At 35.9% G+C, this 21,432-nt stretch overlaps 2 protein-coding genes across 2 annotated transcripts in view; both read right to left on the reverse strand.

Annotated features, from left to right (window-relative positions):
• mrtfba (myocardin related transcription factor Ba) overlaps nucleotides 1–3,695 on the reverse strand; it is a 37,791-nt gene extending 34,096 nt beyond the window's left edge. Inside the window, exon 1 of the mRNA XM_067429739.1 lies at nucleotides 3,540–3,695. The gene's annotated coding sequence lies outside the window, so the exon portion shown is untranslated. The remainder of the gene's footprint in view (nucleotides 1–3,539) is intronic.
• An 883-nt stretch (nucleotides 3,696–4,578) lies between these two features.
• On the reverse strand, nucleotides 4,579–18,544 carry ercc4 (excision repair cross-complementation group 4). Its single transcript, XM_067430086.1, has 11 exons — nucleotides 18,095–18,544; nucleotides 16,495–16,675; nucleotides 16,214–16,409; nucleotides 15,900–16,107; nucleotides 14,002–14,182; nucleotides 13,785–13,907; nucleotides 10,938–11,045; nucleotides 8,693–9,266; nucleotides 8,017–8,109; nucleotides 7,814–7,926; nucleotides 4,579–5,700 (listed from the first exon to the last, which is right to left on the reverse strand). Exons 1-11 carry the CDS (start codon nucleotides 18,269–18,271, stop codon nucleotides 4,970–4,972), a joined length of 2,685 nt encoding a protein of 894 aa, XP_067286187.1. The 5' UTR covers nucleotides 18,272–18,544; the 3' UTR covers nucleotides 4,579–4,969.
• Between the last annotated feature and the right edge of the window lie 2,888 nt (nucleotides 18,545–21,432).

The raw sequence follows: 21,432 nt of genomic DNA on the forward strand, positions 1-21,432 counted from the left end.
ATGCATCGACTGCATCAAAGAAAAACATCCAAACAGTCCACATCTGGCTTACACCACATTAAATATGCGGTACAGTGATCTATGAGATACAAATCCATCTCTCCACTCTAAGGACAGTTAAAATAACAATGTGTATATCTTACATAAGAACAGAGCTAGGGGCTGTGCTGCTTCTGTGGTCTGCTGTTTCTGGCAATTCTCACTGTTAAAGCTCATGGCTAAACCGTTCCCCATACAACCATCAAAGTCAAACCACATACACATCAAACTATACTACTGAATGTCAAAATCGATTCAGTAAAGTTATCAAAGGCAATTATCATGACAAAAGTGGTGTAGTAGTTTACTAGCAAACACCAGGATTATTGTTAACCAAAACACAAGTACAGATTTTCATTACTTGAAATAAACTAAATAAAAACTGAAATAAAAAAAATAAATAAAAAACTCAAACTTATTTTATTTCAGCTAGTTTTTATTTTCATTTCTAACTCAATAAAACAAGCTGTGCTACTACGATGAATTATTAGCTCAAAATGTAGATCTGTATGTATGTGCGATGTACTTTATCTGAATTAAACACAAACACATCTCTCACTTTTGCACACGTTCCAGCGGTTACTCCTCCGTGTGCTGTATAGGTTGTCGACCCTGGTTTAGGTTATTTAAGAAATGTAAATTTTGCCAAAAGAAGCTTTATGAAAGCAACCTGTTACGATAGCATCGCACTTAACACTAAGAATTTTAATAATTTAATATGTTAAATTGGGGTATTTATGTAATTTGTTAATATGGGTGTGGATATCTAAATCATGTGCGGTGGTTTGTTTTTAACAGCAGATTTTGTGATGTTAACAGTTGATCCGTGCATCTCTAGTGTGCCCATCTCTACTCTTGTTCCAAGTTTCCTTCCTTTCCAATATGTTTTGCTTTCTTACAAAAGCCACAAAGAAGACACTAAAGGCTTATGCCTGGGCTGAAGCTGAAACTTTAAAGTTAAGTTGCACAACATAAATGCAATGTTTAGGCATTATTATTTATATTACTACTATTATAATTTTTATTTATAGGTTGTAGGGTGTACTTTACTAGTTTGTAGGTGTGTATTTAATCTGAAATATATGTATATATATATATATATATATATATATATATATATATATATATATATATATATATATATATATATATATATATATATATATATATATATATATATATATATATATATATATATGAATGCACTAAATGTGTTAAGTTGTGCGTGTTGTGAGATCACGGCTTGTCGGACATAGCAACAGTAACTAAAGAGGGTGGGTTTTTGCGAACGGAATACCTGGATAATTACTAATATAATCGAACGACTGCAGCCCTATAAATGGATTCAATTTCACAGAACTACCAGTGTAAAAATGTCAGGAACACTGTTCAACAACCAACACCATTAAAAACAATGCAATTATGATTTCTGACTTTCATTTGAACCAACATGTTACTGATTAAATAACAATTGGTCACAGAGTGACTTTAATAACTAAACAACTTCTTGTTTCATATCTGTTGCAATAAGCATTGTTCTAGTAAGGAAGTTACCACACTCTTGGTTTTCCTTAAGGAAGGTGTGCCCTCGAGCTCTAGTTCCCCATTCAACCACAATAGCTTCTCCTTCACAGTGGCCGACATTTAATCAGTCTCAAGTGGCTTTAATGTCAGGGATCTGAACCTGATTCTGCTGAGACAGCATACTTTGAGCCATGACTAAATACTCTGGAAAATATCAAACTCCAATTAAAAAGCAAACCCAGATGCTTGATCCTTTTCATGTGTTATGCTGGATACATGAGCAATGACTTCCATGTGTTCATCAAAAGAAAGTAACAAGGTGGGCTGGCACGGGATAAATGTTTCGTTTACTTCAGCTTAGCGCTTGTGCTCAACTTCCTCAAAGAGGGTTAATGGCTAACTTTAAGATTAATTTTTTACGAACGGTCCATTAATCATACATGTAGAGAATCAATAAAACGTTTATATATTGTACACTAAAAAGTTGTCAATCAATCCTAGCTGTCTATAGATGTGTATAGATATTAATTAGTGCTGTCAAATCGATTAATCGTGAAATATCGCATCCAAGTTTGTGGATATATGTGCTTACTTGGTATAATTATTATGTATATATATAATAATAATTGATTTTTATTTATAACGCACATTTATTTCAAAGAATCTCAAAGTGCAACAATGGAAAAAGGGAAAAATAAGAAAAAGGAAGAAAAAGTAAAAATATAGAATAATACAGACAATCAACACATAAATAAATAAATTATATATATATATATATATATATATATATATATATATATATATATATATATATATATATATATATATATAATTTAAGAAACAATTGTTATATTTATAAATACAATATTAATTTATATGTAATATAGATTATATTAATACAGCATGCAAACATTTCTTAAATACATTAATGAGTGTGTTTTCAAATATAGCCCACATAGTCTACTAATTATACACAGTACACACACACACACACACACACACACACACACACACACACACACACACACACACATACCAAAGTCAAGTGAGAATATTAAAGACTATTAAAAATGAATTACAAAAGTAAATTAAGTTACCAAAGCAGCCAACGTAAAAGCTACACTGTGCTCACTGCTGTTTTAGTGTTATTTATATTATTTAATATGTATTATTTTTATATTTTCGTTTTAGCTTTATGTTCATTGGTTAAAACAAACACATACGGATTAAAAACATAATTTGCACGTCATAGAAATATTTTAGCAGGTGCAATATTGATTTTATTGCATTTCAAATCACAAACACATCACATAAATCTCGCATACTAGCAGCACCACAGGATTTGATTTCATACATTCATCACTTTGCGATGACAGGAAGTGGAGAATAGCAGGAGTCTAATGTCCACAGAGCTTCATATAAAGTTACACCTGTGTATGACTCACGAGTTGTCTGAAGACTGCAGATCTATTAGGTTGTTGTTTACGCTCGTTCGGGAGTTTCAGTTTCACCAAGAGAGTCAAAGAGATACAAACAGGATGCAAAAACTTGCAGTGTGTTTAACCTTCCTGACATGCAGATGATTAGATCATCAACAGACCCTTCCTCTTGGGCCTGCAGTCGCCGACACTGAAGTGTTAAACCCATGTAAACCCCGCCGTCTTACCATAATCAAGTGGAACAGCAGTATTCATCTACACACATCACAACTCAATGTTTACAGACAATACTGTAAGTTAACGTTAGCATGCTACTAGCATACAGTAAGTATCCGATATTTCGCGATATACAAGTCATTTAAAGCGCGGCCAAGACTAATTTGCCCTTTTCGCGTTGATGGTTTGATGTTAGCGTGTATATCACGACATGACAATCATGTGTCAGGGACTCAATCCTCACATCAGTAAACAGGCTAGCGCGAAAACTCCAGCTCTACACATTAAATAATTTACAGTTTGTATGATGTCGCTTCTTACCCTGTTCCCTATAGCTGCGTCTAGCTTGCTTGTCGTAGCCCCTTGATTTAATGCCCCATTACTGTCCTTGATGTGGTCACCCATGTATCCAGGGATTGATTGTGTTTTTCTTTGGGACTGAAGTTTTTTTTTGTTTTTTTGAGGAAGTAAGATGGCCGCTGCTGGTGTGTACCAGTGTGTGACGCAAACAGAGGTTTTAGAGGCCAGTCACCATCAGGGGGCGCTATTGTTGTTCCTACCTTTTGTATTTTACACTGTTTGTACACTCAAAACAAAATTTATTCAGACGCCTTCAAAGTTCAAACATTTCTAACATTATCACAGTTTATTCGCTTTAGTTTATAAAATGTTAATTCAATATGACAAGAACTCAGAATTAAACTGTCATATCTTGATAATGTCAGATAACTTTGATAGAAAGGTATTTAATGATTAAAATAAACTAATCAGCTGTAAAAATGTAAGTTCACAATAATAATACCTATTTAGGTCAACAAATTACCAAACAATGCTTTAATTTTGTTCAGTCGGTGGTGTAAATGGTCACAATTAGCAATTAAAGGAAAAAAATGCAGCAAAATAGTAAATGGTCAGTGTGAATCACGTTGGTCCCAAATTAGTTTTTATACATTTTGCTGGTAGTCCACTGAAGAATTTGTGGGTATAAAATGTTTAGTTTAGGCCAACTTTATTTTGCTATCCTCACTTACATAAATGAACTATAGTGTCCAGCAACCATATATCTGTGACGTGTCTGAACATCAGACTTCACACTATATAATATGCATTTTTTCTTCAAAAGTGATGTTTTACCAAAAAAGCATTTTTACTGCTTATTTTGTATACTACCGATGTATATTTTTACATTATTTTTTATGTATATGAATTCATTATAATACAAATATGTAAACTTACATAATATTAGTTTTAAAAAAATGTATGGACAAAATTTTATGGACAAAAATGTGTATGGACAAAAAGTGAGTGATATGAAAGTAATCACAGAAAGATGTAGTCATGTAGTTTTGGAACAACATCAAGGGCAAGTAAATGGCAGAATTGGACTATACCCAAGTTACCTGTTGAATACACAGAAATAATTGCAGAAATACTTTATTTTAATCATTTTTCAAGAGTGGAAATATGTGAAAATGCCTCCAGCCGATTTAAAAAAGCAAATATTTGTATTTAAATGTCTAGTAATCTACAATACACACCTATAACTACACGCTACATTACAAGTTATTACAATTGAAAAGTTTGATTCTAACATATAAAGTATTTAAATATTCAGAAATATAATTCATTCAATCCTTCATATACAAAAAATAATATTAAATATTAATATAAAACCCGTTTGAAAAGGCACAATAACCAAACCTGAGTTTACAGCGCAAAATACTTTTTTGTTTAAATTATTTTTACGATATCTACTTGTTCTTCTGAACAGTCACCACATTCATGGAATTGTGCAGAAATTCATAAAGCTGCCTGGCATTGCTGCTACTACCCAATATCTCACTGAGCCTTTCCTGGCTAAATGTTATAAGATCCGCCAGACAGGAAGCGTGCTTTATAAGGCTCTTGAAATTTTTTACACTGACTCCAGGCATACGAAGTAAGAAGTCATATGGTCCGGGATTGTACAGGTCTGCTGACTCCATCACAGTCTCTGATTCCGCTGTAACGGCCTGAGCTGCGGCGGCGTCAGGCTCTGGGCGACCGATTTTGAGCTCCTGAAACAGCTCTGCTGTCACATAGGGAGACGGGCACCAGAGCAGCCTCAAGCGAGGGAAATGGAGGGTGAGGAGGGTCAGTTTGGAGGTGATGTCGCTGGCAGAGATCTCCTGACGAAAGTCACTGCGGGCCACAAGGGAGAAAGGCTTTGCGGGGTCAAACTCGATAAGCAGCACGGGGCGACGATAGAATCGAGACATAGCGAGGCATTGCGTATAGAGACGCCCACTCTGCAGGGAACCAATGAGGTCACTGACACTTTTGCGCTCCACGCAGATCTCAGAAGTCAATATGTAGTCGCCGACCTCTAAGGTGATCGGTTCGATGTCGAGACCACGCCGATGCAGAAGGGAAGGGAGCTCACTGCGGAATTCTCTCATGTCAACTATGATTCGGTGAGGCTCTTTAACCTCTTCAAGACCCCCTAATTAAAGAAAACAGAAGTTTGCAAAAGGTATTCAAGCATGCAGATACAGAGATGCACAATTGTTATTCTGGCAGGGACCAATAAACTGATAATAACATTATTGTCATGGCCCATAACCGATAAATGGTTGAGATTACAATTCTAGACTATTTTGTCTAAATTAAAGGGGTCATGAACTGTATTTTTTTATATAATTGTATAATGTTTCCTGAGGTGCACTTATAATGAGTTTTACATAAAAAATGGTCATCATTTAGAAATAAAATTCAATTTCTACCCTGATTTCTCTGATTTTAACGCTCTGTTGAAAGGGGCGTGTCTGTTTGATTGGCTAACATCTTTGTAATATGTAATAAGTATTACAATAATTATTAGAGTAACTCCCTCGAAAACTTTGAAAAACTATTACAGATTCAGTATTACAATCTGTCAGGATTAAAGGGTTAATTCACCCAAATGTCATTAATGACTCACCCTAATGTCGTTCCACACCCGTAAGAACTCCGTTCATCTTCGGAACACAGTTTAAGATATTTTATATTTAGTCTGACAGCGTATCTAAGTTTATGCACACTATACTGTCCATGTCCAGAAAGGGAATAAAAAAATAAAAGGGGGAGCGTTTGAAAACAAAAGCAGAGGTCAACCAGCAGACCGGTAGGCTGATAGACGACTGCATTCAAACGCTCTGTGTGTATCTGTGCAAGCGCTCTGTGAAAAGCATCATTTGATGTTTTGGACCCACTTTATATTAGGTGGCCTTAACTACTATGTACTAATATTTTAATTAATCATTTGATACAATGCACTTATTGTGTACATACATGTTTTTACATTGTACTTACATTTTAAAAAATACCTACATGTAATTATGTCTGTAATTAATTTCTGTAGTTACATTTGTAATTACACAGTTGACCCTTCCCTTACACCCTAACCCTACCCTTAAACTGACCCACACCACCACACCTGTCCCTAACTCTACCCGTATCCCACCTCAATATCAGCAAAAGTGCTTTGCAATAACATTTTTCATTGTACTTGTTTTTTGATGTAAGTACACAGAACTTAAGGCCACCTAATATAAAGTGGTGATAATAGTACAAGTACATAGTACAAGTTTGTGAAGCGCTGATCGTAGTAGCCAATCACAGACATATTTGATAAGCGCGTTAACACAATGGCCAGTAAGAGGTGTTTACGATTCTGCTCAACAGCGCTCAAAGCGTCACATTTTTAAAAATTTCAGTACCGATTTGGTTTCGCGGTCGGTACTTTTGACAACACTATTTTGGTCCAAAAATAACAAAAACTACAACTTTATTCAGCATTATCTTCTCTTCCGGGATTGTTTTCAATCCTCAAATAAAGATATTTAAATATCTTTAAAAACCATTAAAGATAAACGGTCATGAATCAGCGGACTGATTCATGATTCGGATCGCGTGTCAAACTGCCAAACTTCTGATATCACGTGACACTGGCGATCCGAATCATGAATCAATACGCTGATTCATAACCGTTCAAACCTTTATTTGAGGATTGAAAACAATCCTGGAAGAGAAGACAATGCTAAATAAAGTTGTAGTTTTTGCTCTACAAACAAACAATGCTCTACTGAGACATTCATATAGTTGAAAATAAAATAACTTTCCTAGCATTAGGATCCTTTGGAAGGTATGTTATTTTTAGTCCAGTTATCCTATATCTCTCTTCTCACATCTGACAGGCGTGTCAGTGGGCAGGGCCATAAATGCAATGATATAGAAGTAGATGTTGATCTGATTCTGCAGAGGTGGTCTTTCGACACACTGTTATCTCATAATGTGACAAAATCCGAAATGAGTTGTTTTTGGAGTTTGGTGTTAAAAAAAGCACTTTTTGCACTAACAAGGGAGTTTTGAGTTCTGAAACTTACTGGAAGTTTTTCTAGTACAATGGCCTCTTACATGTCAAAAGATTAAGGAAAATTGTATTTCTCAATTCATGATACCTTTAAATTCTACAAATGAACTTACACAGATATATGTATTTAGACTATTTTTAGACTATTTAACTATTTTTCAGCACATTAGACCTTGTGAACTGACAAAAATGTATTGAGGTTCACCTGCTTTGCGGGTGTTGGTGGCGGCACTGGCGGGTTCCTGACTGCGGACAAGATCTAGATTGGTGTCTTCTCGACCTTCTCTCTCTTCTGGCACAACCATACTGGCCTTTTCCCTATGTTAAAGAGAAAATGAGTGGTGTCACAAAAAATACAAATGATATTGAACTTTCAATTTCTCAGAAAACAGGATATATTCTAATAACCTTATGAGGTGCTCAAATGCTTGTTTTTCTTTGCTCAAGACTGTAAGATACCGCTGTTCTTCTGTTGAGCCTCCATATATAAGAAAATACACACTAAAAGAGGGGGGAAAAAGAATAATTCAAGTTAAATATTTATATAAATAAATCAGATAAATTATTTATATATATATATATATATATATATATATATATATATATATATATATATATATATATATATATATATATATATATATATAAATTAATACAGTACCATTCCATTCAAATGTTTGGGAAAAGTATTAATTTTTTTTGCAAGAAATTAATACTTTTATTAATTTATATTCATTAAGGATGCATTCAATTGATCAAAAGTAACATTAAAAGACACTTATGATGTTGCAAAATACTTATACCTCAAAAAATATAGCTTATTCTCTTATAGCTTATTATATCATTTAAATCCTAAAAAATGAAAATTACAGTTTCCACAAAAATAATGAGCAGCACATTTCAACGTTGATAATAATAAGTACTGTTTCTGGAGCACAAAAAGTATTAACTAATGAGAATTAGTAACTAATAACAGTATTAGAATGAGTTATAAAGAATCATGTGACTATGAAAACTGGAGTAATGACTAAGTGCTGCTAAGTATTTCTTAGAATATTCATTAGCTCCATGCCAATCTACTCACCGAAGAGGTTTTCCTGGCCTGCTAGCTTTATAAATCTCCAGTTGCCGCACAAAACTGAGTTCAGCATCATACAAAACAACAAACATGGGGTCAACCTCATGCAACACCCGCGTCAAACTGTAGGGGTCGCTGCAACCCTTCAGCGGGTGAATGACAGTCAGTGGCTCTTTAAGAATTCCATAGTAGTCATCCGAAGAGAGATCGAGAAGAATATCTTCTTCTTCCTCTTCCTCCTCCACCTCTTCCACCAGTCCTCCATCTTCACTGTTCCCAATAAGGTCCTTTTCAGCTCTAGCTTCCTGCCCCTCCATCTGAGAGACTTTCGACGGTCTTGCGATCTTTGTTGGTCTCTTTGAGTTGGCTCTGAGTCTTTTCGTCTGCCCATTTTTCCCTTTGCTCTTAGCGCAGTCCTTCTTAGGCCAGCCTTTATCAAGCTTCAGTAAATCAGGCTTAGGATCTTCTTTCCCAATTGTGCGCGAATAAAGCCGATTCAGTAGGTGTTCTGCTCCTTTTTGGATATATTCCTTCAGCTGAGCACATGTTCTGTCATCACTGGCACATATCAACACTCGACCTGATGTACAGAGAACAAATTTAACTTTTAAACAGACCCTGTTTACACCTGGTATTAAGATGCGTTTTGGTCGATCGGATCACAAGTAGATGAGGGAGAATAGATAGATTCCAGTTTCTTTTGTCCACTTTCAACCACTGTCCTGATTTCTTTGAGGTCAGGGTCTATGTGGTAACAAAAACAAAATTCTAGATTTTTTTGATCTTTCAATCTAAATAAGCTCACACAATTTACATACGAACATGAGTGACCATCAGACCATCAGCTTTTGGAGTACGTAACGCGTAAAAAAAAATCAGAAATGGTGAGAGAACAGTGTACTTGGTATGTTTTTTGCCTTCAAAACAAACTTTTAAAGACCAAGTTTAAATCTCGTCTGGTTAGCGCGCTTCCCATGATGTTTACACATTAAAAGGGTGGTTTTTCTAGGCTTGGTTGTGTTTATGGGGTGCAGAATAACATCTCTGAATATTTTTTTATTTTTTATATTTGACCTTTATTCCACACCGCTGTCTCCACTGTCCTTTGAACACCTCATTTGCTTCCTGCTTCTATGAAGGCCATCCCTCCGAAAAACACAATGGTCTTAGATTGGTTAGATGGCCAAATGTAGTTTCATGTATTTTTATTGGCTGAAGTACCAGGCACAGATTGTCCGGAAACACCGCGCCCCTTACCATTACTGGCAGAAGTCACATCTGCGGTGACTAGCAAGGGTTTATGATGTCACCAACCCGGTGAGAAGCTTGTTGAAGTCCAAACCAGACGTTTTTGTAGGCCATAAAATGCCATAACTTACAATAAGACAATATCTCCGTTTGCATTGAACTTTAAGCGCTGTAACTTTGCAGATAGTTATAAAAGTGAAATTGCATGCAACCACCCCTTTAAGTCAGAAGGCGGAGAGTATGTGCTCTTTTGTGGCTGTTTGAATGCATTTGACCACAGGAGCGTCTACACTACAAAAGGAATCCGTGCAAAATCCTCTGGAAGTGGTTGAAAGCAGAAAAGCTCACGCCGTTTGCACCTGTATCAAAAAGCATCTCAATAGCGGGTGTAAACAGGACCTTAAAGAGTTAGTTCACCCAAAAATGAAATTGATGTCATTAATGACTCACCCTAATGTCGTTCCACACCGCAAGACCTCCGTTCATCTTCAGAACACAGTATAAGATATTTTATATTTAGTCCGAGAGCGTATGAAAGTTTATGCACACTATACTATGATTCATTATTTGGATCACGTGTGAAGCTGCCAAACTGCGGAAATCACGTGACATTGGCGATCCGAATCATAAATCAATACGCTGATTCATAACCATTTGAATGTTTATTTGAGGATATAACACGATAACACAAACAAGGAAGAGAAGAAAATGCTGAATAAAGTCGTAGTTTTTGTTATTTTTGGACCAAAATGTAGTTTTGATGCTTCAAGAGATTCTAATCAACCAACTGATGTCACATATGTACTACTTTGTTGATGTTTTTATTCCTTTTCTGGACATGGACAGTATGGTGTGCATACACTTACATACATTCTCGGACTAAATATAAAATATCTTAAACTGTGTTATGAAGATGAACGGAGGTCTTACAGGTGTGTAAGACCCTTTAATGTTTTGCAAATGAATGCAAGTCATGAAATGCTTTACTGTTAAACAATTTTACCTGGTTCATGCTCAGAGCTGCTGTTTTCTTTCTCAATCTCCTGTAGCACCTCTGTTAATGCTTCCCACTTTGGGTTTTTCTCAAGCACAAGCTCTCTCATTGGAGGGGCTAGTTTTATACACAAACAGAAAATAAAATCTTAGCATGTACAGGGCTCGACATTATGCAGTTTATGTACTTGTCCGAGAAAAAAATGTGCGTGTGTGTGTGTGTATCGTTGGGGTTCATTTATATGTACGCCCCCAACATTTGCATCTGTCCAAACATGTTCATTGTCAGGCTAAAGCTGAATCATTGAGACTGCAGGTAAAGAGGACTCGAGATCCACTCGAGGATAGCAAAAAACGGCTCTCATGACAGACGTTATGTTCAGGCTGTGCAGGGGATGTGAGGACTTTTCATATGTCAACAGTCATGGTTGAAGTTTATTATAATCGGATACCACAACAAATCATTCGTTTGTTCGGCCCATTTCAAGCAAGCTTCACTCAGCGTCTTAAACTGAAGAAAGGGGCAACTGTATTCCTGCAAGCAGTAAGTAATTTTTTCACTTACTGACTGTTTAAACAATTTCTGATTAAATTGAAAGTTTCTTAGAGAGACCGCATTGTCTAGATGATGCAAGATGCTAGTGCAGTAACAATAGGAAACACCAAGTACCATACAAAACTAAATAGTGTGTCTAATGACAAAGGTTAATATTATTTTGTATAACAAAATACAAACGTAGATACGTTGCTTACAGATCGTTGACTCGATCCTTCAAGCAAACATCACCTTTTCCACTATATAAGTTAAAACGACAGTAATTTGACAAGACTATTCATTTTGTAAAAATATAAGTTATACATTTATATTTTTGAGAACTGAAGTAGACCTATGATGTTTTTGCATGCTTGTATTAAGAGTACATCACAGTCACTGTGTAGCCTACATTGTGACTAACATTATATAAATATTATATATAATCGTTGACGAAAAAAGACGAGTCTAAAATGTAGACTGAATGACACTTTAAGCAGAACATCTTAAATGGAGATTGCTTAAATGCAGCTTACTTGTTTATTGGTGTTTTCAGATCATCACGCGAGAGAGAGCGAGCTTGCGTGCATACGGTTGCCAGATTGGACATGTCTTTTCACAGAAAAGCTCTGTTTGGGGGTTTTAAATTACTGAAATCTGGCAACCGCACAACGTGACCTCTTTCTCACCCGCGGATGATCTGAAAACACCAATAAACAAGTCGGCTGCATTTTATCAATCTCCATTTGAGATTTTTTTGCTTAAAGTGTCATTCAGTCGGTCTGTGTTCTGTCAGGACGGTCAGGACGGTCAGGACTCACGAGCTGCTTCGCTGAACTGCTGTGAGCTGCTGAAATAAGCCAATCAGAGCAGAGCTCAACATTAATATTCATGACTCTTCCAAATAAGGCAAAAACCCTTACATCCTAGGGACAATTTATAGGGTTGTAAATGGACCTGTAAAACTGTATCTGGACAATTTTTGCCCTTGAATAAGCCACACACCCTCAGAGAACAATTTAACATATTGTTTCAACTCATTCTAGGGCACCTTTAAATATAGGCTATGCTTCAGGTTTCATATTATATTCTTAAATACACATATTTACAGTGTTCTGCATTGGGAGCTGGTCTCTGTTTTTTTTTTTTTACATCTCACACTTGCACAATGTAAAATGGTGTGTATGTATGTGTATTTATATATATATATATATATATATATATATATATATATATATATATATATATATATATATATATATATATATATATTGCACGTATATTTAGTTTTATATAAACTGTATTTGCACTTCTGGTTGGATGCTAACTACATTTCATTGGCTCTGTACTTGTACTCTGCTCAATGACAATAAAGTTGAATCTGAATCTGAATCTAAATTTGATCTATACATGAAATTAAAATAAGACACTATTGGACTGTTACCAATCAAATTAAATAATTTACATTGAAAAATTCCAATGCATTAAATAATGTTATGAGATTTATATTTTTGAATAAACAAATAAGAAATGTTGAAAAGTATGTCTAAACATGAAACTAAACCACCAGTAGGTGGCAGCAGGTGAGTCTTAATGAGTGAGTCATTCATTTCAACGATTCATTCAAACGGCTGAATCATTCAAGAACAAGGCAGTTGATTACTAATAGGTTATTGAGACTTTGATTCAACCGATTCATTCAAAAAGCTGAATCATTTAGTAACACACTGTTGCTGTGAGACACATTATGGTTCTGCTGTTTGGAATTTTGTTGCTTGGAATCTTTGTTTGGAACTGTTTTCGCTGCTAAAATAGAACAAAACAGTCAATATTGCATCTAAAATGTAAGTGTCTAAATGTTAATTAATTGTTTATGGAATTGTCATATGAAATCAGCGTCATTTTCAGTCGTCGTGATGGTATTCAGGAAAACAGCACATTTGGTTGTGTGATGTTGTTTAACTGTACCGTGTTATAAATATAAAAACTTTGCATTTAGAATGTTTATCACAGTTTCTCTGTGTATGCTGGGCTCATTTGTTTCGATTTCTCCTCGAGAGGTTGCACGAGCGTCAACAGCGCAACCTTGTTACCGTCAGTTCATTATTATATTATACTATTATCCACTATCAATCACCACGTACATTAAATTAATGCAGAATCATTCATGCATTTAATCCGCTTCTCCGCCGGACAAGTAAAATTATCTTTCACTTGTCCCGGACAAGAGGACAAGCGTTAATGTCAAGCCCTGATGTGTATGTTTAAAAATGGAACTACGTAAACAACTTTTAGAAGAAACATTATACATCAAACATATAGTACCTAGGGCACTTGGTTTCTGGTCAGTCTCTCCAACTTTCAGTTTCTTCTTTGACTCCTGAATGCGATACACACGGCTGCGAGCATTTACAAACATTGATGTGCTCGAGTCCAGGAATAACCAACCTGATTCAGAATAGAACAAAAAAAATCTGGTGACTTTACGGACTATGATTTGCTCCATCTACTTCAAACAGAGCAACAGATCAGCTGACTGTACCTGAATTACTACCAAAGCTTTTCTGGCTGGTTCTCAAAGACTCCAGCAGATTGAGAAAGGTCACACAGTCATACTGAGTGAGGTAGAGAAGAAGAGTTCTTAAAATCTTTATGTCCTGAACGAGAGACTTGGTCCTGGACCCAAGCTGATGCCACAGTGGGTCAAGGTAATGACGAATTGTCTACATATGGAAAAACATAATCAGCAATCATGATTTTTCACTTTCTCTGTGAAAGTGCCCAAGGTGTTATTATTGTAAAAAATAAACAAAAACATACATTTATTTCATATTATTATAATATATAATATTTATTTAAACCACCATTAAAGGTGCACTATGCAACTTTCCGTCCACTGGAGGGCGCCTATTCTAAACAAATGCGTAGTTTAATGATGCCAAGTGTGAGCGCAGTATCTTGGGACATGTGGTCTTCACCTCCCAGCCGGTGGAAAATAGGACTCGGGCAGAAATTATGTTGATGGATGTGATTATCAACGTTACTGTAGTGTGAAGGAGAGTGCCAAGTGTTGTGGAGCTGAGCACAGCCGCTGGAGCGATTGTTAAACAAACACACAGCTCGCGAGCACCATCCGGGACTTTTATTATGACGAGACGGGACAGGACATAGTCGCGGGGCGCCTGCACTATTTCCGCGTTTCCGGTCATGATAATAAGTCGCCTGACGTGGTCATACTCAATTCTATTCAGAATATGAGTCTGAAACTGCTCCATTGGGCTGTTATTATGGGACGTGTTTCAACCGAACCAGGAAAGACCTTAATTGGATAGACCTACAACCAATCAGAGCAACGAAGCGGCGCATTGTCAAATGTCAACAGACAGAGCTCAACTGCACTGTGTTGCCAAGTCCGCGTTTTTTTCCGCAGTTGTTTTCTATGTCCACGGGTTGAAGCGACTATTATGTGATATATAGACCCATGAGTGCGAATTTTAGCAGGCAACCTTGCCAAAATAACACACATTTCACCCCCCAAACACCATTTTCCCCCGGAGAACCCCCCGAGAAGCTATTGTTTAGGGCTAGTAGTTGGCGGATTTTGTTGTAAAAACTTGGCAACCCTGTCTGCACACGCCCTGGAATAAACAATCCTTTCCGGTGTTGTAAAAAAATAAAAGAATTTATTGATACACAGAGTACTTACCCAACATGATCATCATCTTTGTGAGAAATTGTGAAGGTGAATGCATATAGAAACAAGCTCTCTGTTTAGGATTCGAGTAAATATAATCCAAGCCCCTTTGATGACGTACATGATTATGTTACTGTTGATCATCTGTCCTTCATCGTCTAAAGCCCGCCCTGATGATCTCATTGGTCCGAACAGTTTCTGATCAGGGATAATTACTCCTCTATGGAGCAATGCCCATGACCGAACTGCCCAACCTAAAAATGTTGTTGGCGGGGTTAAGTTCGGCTGGCATCCAGGCTAGATAATAAGGTAAAGCAGCTCTGTTTATCATATTAGATACATTTAAGAGTGTTTAAATGATGTGTTGACGTTACTCTGTACGTTCGCTCGGCGCTGCTGTGACATGTTCACACTGCTAAGAGAAAAGTGCTTCTGCAGAATAAAACCGAGGGTAACGCAGATATGACGCAATTGACAGGTGACTCCCTCAAACGCTATGCTGAAACGTCCTGGGTCCTTAGTTAAAATAGCAATTTTCTCACAATTTACAAATAGTTGGAAACATTTGGGATATTGTAGAAACTCAACTGAACAAAATATATAACACTGGCCTAGTGGTTTTTGGATATTTTACTGCAAAAATACTACATAGTGCACCTTTAATATCCAAAGTTATAATTTAAGATCTAAAAGATTGAGTCAAAATGTAACAACAACAACAACAAAATGATATGAGGATTACTCACTTTCTCAAAGGAAGTGCCCAGGCTGTTCTCCAGAGAGAGGTCTTCTGCTTCCAGAGTGGGATTGTAGCGCTTCAGCTCTTTCAAGCAGGCATTCATGATGTCCAAAATAGAGCTCTGAATGGCTCTCATCGCTGGAGTCATAGACACATGCAGCTCCACCACATCCGGCTTGTGTTTGTCCAATGTTGTGTTTACCGATGCTTGGAATCTAGCAGATAAAATCATGTTGCAAATACACAAGATTTATAAAACATGCACCTCCAAAACTCATAACTACTTCAGGTTCTACCTAAGAAAATATAAAGCCGTCATACCTCGGCCAAAGAAAAAGCTTCTTCACGAATAGGTTCCTCATGACTCGCTCGACTTTACAGAAGCCAGAAGAGAAGGATGTGGCCTTGTCCGTAAAGGCCTTGATGAACCCAGTCTTGTTTTTCTGCCGATAAAGTCTTAGAATAAAAGCCTCCTGACAAGACTCAATGATCGTATGGGCGCGATACACCAAGATTCCTGTGCAAATACACGATAATGTCATATTGAAAAATGTCTTTATAGTTCAAATTTGTAATGATTTTCCCAACAACCTTCCTCTCACCTGTTATGAGGTGAGAAGGAATTCTGTCCGTAAGGAAGTCCACAACTAGGATGCGGCTGGTCACAAAGAGAACTCCTCCTTTGGTGTATACATTATATCTGTCTCCGCTCTGCACATCACTGGTCACAGTCTGGGGAAGATGGCTCACCCCTTCAGCACGGAGCTGCTCTGTAAAATACTCCTTCAACAGGCATACACACACATTTATACACACTTGAACTTTCATCATTATAATCTTTGATTGAACCACTTTAACCATATATACTGCCTTCCTACTGTATCATATTTAGGGTTTGAGCAAAGATGGTGCAAACATACTTTTTTAGATAAAAAAAAATTGGTTCTACAAACTATCATTTCATAGGTATTTCATTAAGTAATAAGTTAAGTACAACAATGCATATAATGAAAATGATTAGTGTATATTGTGGAAGTTCTAACCTTTCATTCAATACAACCATTTAATTATGATTTAAAACCTTTGAAGATATAAAACTTCATGCATATAAATTATAAAGAATTAGCTCATATAAAATACATATGTAGAAAACTCATAATGTAATAATGTAAAAACTGTAGATAATGTAAAAGTATAACATTATTATTATTATCAAATTTAATAATTGCATCAAAACGTAAAAGATTTGAGTTTATAATGTAATACTTTATGCATTATGAGAAAATGATTACATTATAAACTCAACAAAAACATGTCATATTTACATTATTGTAATAGCTTTTAAAATATATAATGCAAAAAATATTAGCATTCCCTTACAGCACATTTTAAAAAATATAAATCCAGTCTTAAACTGCCAGCAAAATGCAACATTTAAATATGAATGCAATTATTATTATTATAATGTATTTATTAAACAAATAATTGGTATTCCTTTAAGTACACTTAAAATATATATATATATATATATATATATATATATATATATATATATATATATATATATATATATATATATATATATATATATATATATATATATAAGCATTCCCTTACAGTACATTTTTTAAAATATAAATCCAGTCTTAAACTGCCAGCGAATTGCAACATTTAAATATGTATGCAATTATTATTATAATATATACTTTTATTAAACAAATAATTGGTATTCCTTTACAGTACACTTAAAAAAAATCAAAATCCAGATAAATAAACAAAAGTAGCTTTTGAACCTGATGCTAGTATCAGTAATCTGGTGGATTTTGTAAGCAGGTTAAGACTGGATTTAGATTTTTTTACGTACTGTAAAGGAATACCAATGCTTTGTTCATTAATAATAATCATTTTTATGTTTTGAAAGCTATTACAACAATTAAAATAGCACATTTTGGTGAAATTATAATGTAATGCATTTCTCATAATGTACAAATCGTTATTACATTGAGAGCTCAAGATTGTATTACGTTTTGAGAACATTATTACATTATGAACATTTTATTACAATAATGTAATACGTATTACATCATGTGAAGTTATTATGAGTTACATGAGCTACAACATGAACATATCACACTGCTGCTTGCAATGTCAACAAACCATTAGCTGCAGTAAGTTATAACAGGATAAATCCGCCTGTCCCACCTGTTCAGGAGTGGTTGTGTTTAATAAGAGCACCAGACTGCCCTCCTCTGAATACACTCTCATGAAGTGTAAGAGGATGCGGTCGACCCCGAGCCCCTCGGCTGTGATCAGCAATCCGTCTGCGCTGAACGCATTCAGAAACATCTCTGTCTCATACTCCAGCAGCGCACGAGCCATCTTTACTAGCGACTGATTAAAACAATGATCTAGATTTACGGAAATACTGATTCTGTGTCTGGTTTGCTGGACTACATGAATACCTAACTTACTCCTTACAATTCATCTCTCAGCCGAGGAATAAACCGACTATGTACTGTTTATATTTTGCCGGTAGTGTACACAGAAAATAACCGAGTTTTGCTACTCAGATTTGGACAAAAACGTATTTTGTTTATATTATTTCATATTCATAAAGCACAAGTCTCGTCCCCCTTATGGTTTCAAAATAATGCGTATTGTCACGTGACTTCATGCTAATTTAGCATTACATTTTATAATAGCGCCACCTGCGGCAGTGGAGGTAAAAACACAAAACCCCAAGAAGGACTTTTAGTAGGCTACCCAGTTGTTCAAAAATATTAATCTAGATCCTGATTATCTAGATAATCAGAATTATCTAGATTTGCAAATCCCAAGTTTTGCTATCCAGGATCAGGTAGGCTACCCTTTTTTTTTCTTTTGTGCTGAATTTTCAAAGCAAGTCAAGAACTCTGTGCAGGCAAGTCAAATTTCTTCACACCAAACTTGCTCATTCATATCTTTATGGACCCTGCTTTGTGCACTGGTGCGCAGTCATGTTGGAACAGGCAGGGGCCATGCCCAAACTGTTCCCACAAAGTTTGGAGCATGACATTGTCCAAAATGTCTGAAAATCCTGAAGCATTAAGAGTTTCTTTAACTGGAACTAAGGGGCCAAGCCCAACCCCTGAAACACAACCTCACACCAAACTTTACACTTGGCACCCTGCAATCAGACAAGTACAGTTGGCAACCGCCAAACCAAGACTCGTTCATCGAATGGCCTGACAGAGAAGTGTGATTGGTCACTCCAGAGAACACGTCTCCACTGCTCTAGAGTCCAGTGGCGGTGTGCTTTACTCCACTGCATTCGACCCTTTGCATTACACTTGGTGTTAAAAGGCTTGGATGCAGCTGCTCGGCCATGGAAACCCATTCATTACGCTCTCTGTTCTTGAGCTAATCTGAAGGCCACACAAAGTTTGGAGGTCTGGAGCTATTGGATCTCCAGAAAGTTGTTGACTTCTGCGCACTGTGCGCCTCAGTGCTGACCCCGCTCTGTGATTTTATGTGGCCTACAATATAATATTATATAATATTATAATACTAATAACAGTTGATTGTGGAATATTTAGTAGTGAGGAAATTTCACAAATGGTACTTTTGGCAATATAGTGTATATCAGTGCAGCATAATTATGCTTATGATTTACCAGGCATGATTTGTTCTTATGTCTTTAATGGAAATATTCTCCATTTATCCCACCAATTTTCCAGATTTGTTTATAGTAAGCATTTATGTCTCTGTACAGATAGTAGTAAACAGACCCTATGTCTCATGTATGTCTGAAAGCTGTAAAATTCTATTCTATTCTATTCTATTCTATTCTATTCTATTCTATTCTATTCTATTCTATTCTATTCTATTCTATTCTTCAGCAAATATTTGAGAAGGCTGCGGAAATCATGATGAATCCCGAAGAGTGGATGCATTGCTATTAATGGCCTTGAGAGAGCAGTAGAGCACTTCTGTGTAGAGTTCTGCTGAAAGAAGGTTTATCACAGTTTAAGTGGGGCATGCTTAAAAATAAATAGGAAATGGATTTTAAGAGCTATTATGAAGAATATTGTATGTACAAGGATGTTTTTATAGATGTTTCTTTTTGCATTCAGAGAAAATAGAGAGAAAAACATTTCCACATTGCTACCAAGTATCAACATAATTATAGAAAAATATTCTGTAGCAAATATACAAAATCTATACAAACAGATTATTTAGTAGGATACTCTCCACCAATTCCAGTTGGACTCCCTGCCTCTCTGGACACTTTTATGAGTGTGAAATATATTGCTATGCCACACATGCCATACTCTAGTATTTATCCGTGTAAATGTAAAGGTGTGGCATTCAGCTTTCAGTATTGATACCTCCAAGATAGAGTGAAATAGTACACTGCAAAAAAAATATTGTTGGTTTAACTTAAAAATGTAAGTAACCTGGTTGCCTTAACATTTTGAGTTTATTGAAATTAAAAATTTGAGTTGATACAATGAAGGAAATTGGTTTAATAAATAGAAACTTAAAACATTATTGTATCTGAACCACATGAAAGTTTTTGATAAATCATGAAAATAGCACAATTTGTCATTTTTCACTGCGTCATCACAAATAAACCACACACAATTACCCAATCCGCTACACTGTAAACAATTATTTAAAATAAAATAAAAAGTTACCTGGCTGCCTTAAAATTTTGAGTTCATTGAAATAAAAAATGAAAAATATTCAAATAAAGGTTGCCGATTCTCAAAAATGTTTATTGTATTAACTCAATTTTTTTTATTTTAATGAACTCAAAATTTTAAGGCAGCCAGGTAACTTTTTATTTTATTTTAAATAATTGTTTCCAGTGTAGCGGATTCCAGGTCTGCATTTTTCAATGTTATGTTCAGTAATCTTGAGTGCATTGTTCTGTCAACCTGAGACTTTCATTTTTTTTTTTTTTTTTTTTTTGCCTATTTGCTGTTTGCAGAATGCATCTCAGGAAGCCCTTAACTCATCAAGTGCTCTGGTTTCTTGTTTGAAATTAAGGACCTCAAATAACATGAAAGAGTACCACTGGTTCATTCTTTGTATCTGGGCGTTCTGAGGGGCAGAAAGCACAAAAATAAAAAAACAAGAGTCTCGCTTTTCAGAGAGCTTCTTTTGTTTTTTGAGGTCACTGACTAAGCACTTGAGGAGAGGAAGCCCTAATGGTGGAAGTGAGGCAAGGCGAACATTTTATTCCACCTGGTTCAAAGTTTAATATGAGCCATTCTCAAATATCACCATGTTAGAAAGATGAGGTGGAAGGGAGAGCTAGAGGAAGCCAATAAACACTCATCCCAATCAGTAGTGGAGCATTGCAGTGACTGGTCATGTCAAGAAGAAGCATATGAGATTAATGGAGGCAGGAAAAGACGCCGGCTCAGAGAGCAGCTGGATTTTAGCAGCCTTTTCAAAGGGTGACAGGAGGTGCGCTGCTTAAACAGAGTTATGTCAATGACTCATTAAAAACGAGTCCAAATATTCCACTCACTGTAAACAGGGTTCCCGCTCTC

This window comes from Pseudorasbora parva, chromosome 21 (assembly GCF_024679245.1).
Source record: "Pseudorasbora parva isolate DD20220531a chromosome 21, ASM2467924v1, whole genome shotgun sequence".
Taxonomy (NCBI): domain Eukaryota; kingdom Metazoa; phylum Chordata; class Actinopteri; order Cypriniformes; family Gobionidae; genus Pseudorasbora; species Pseudorasbora parva.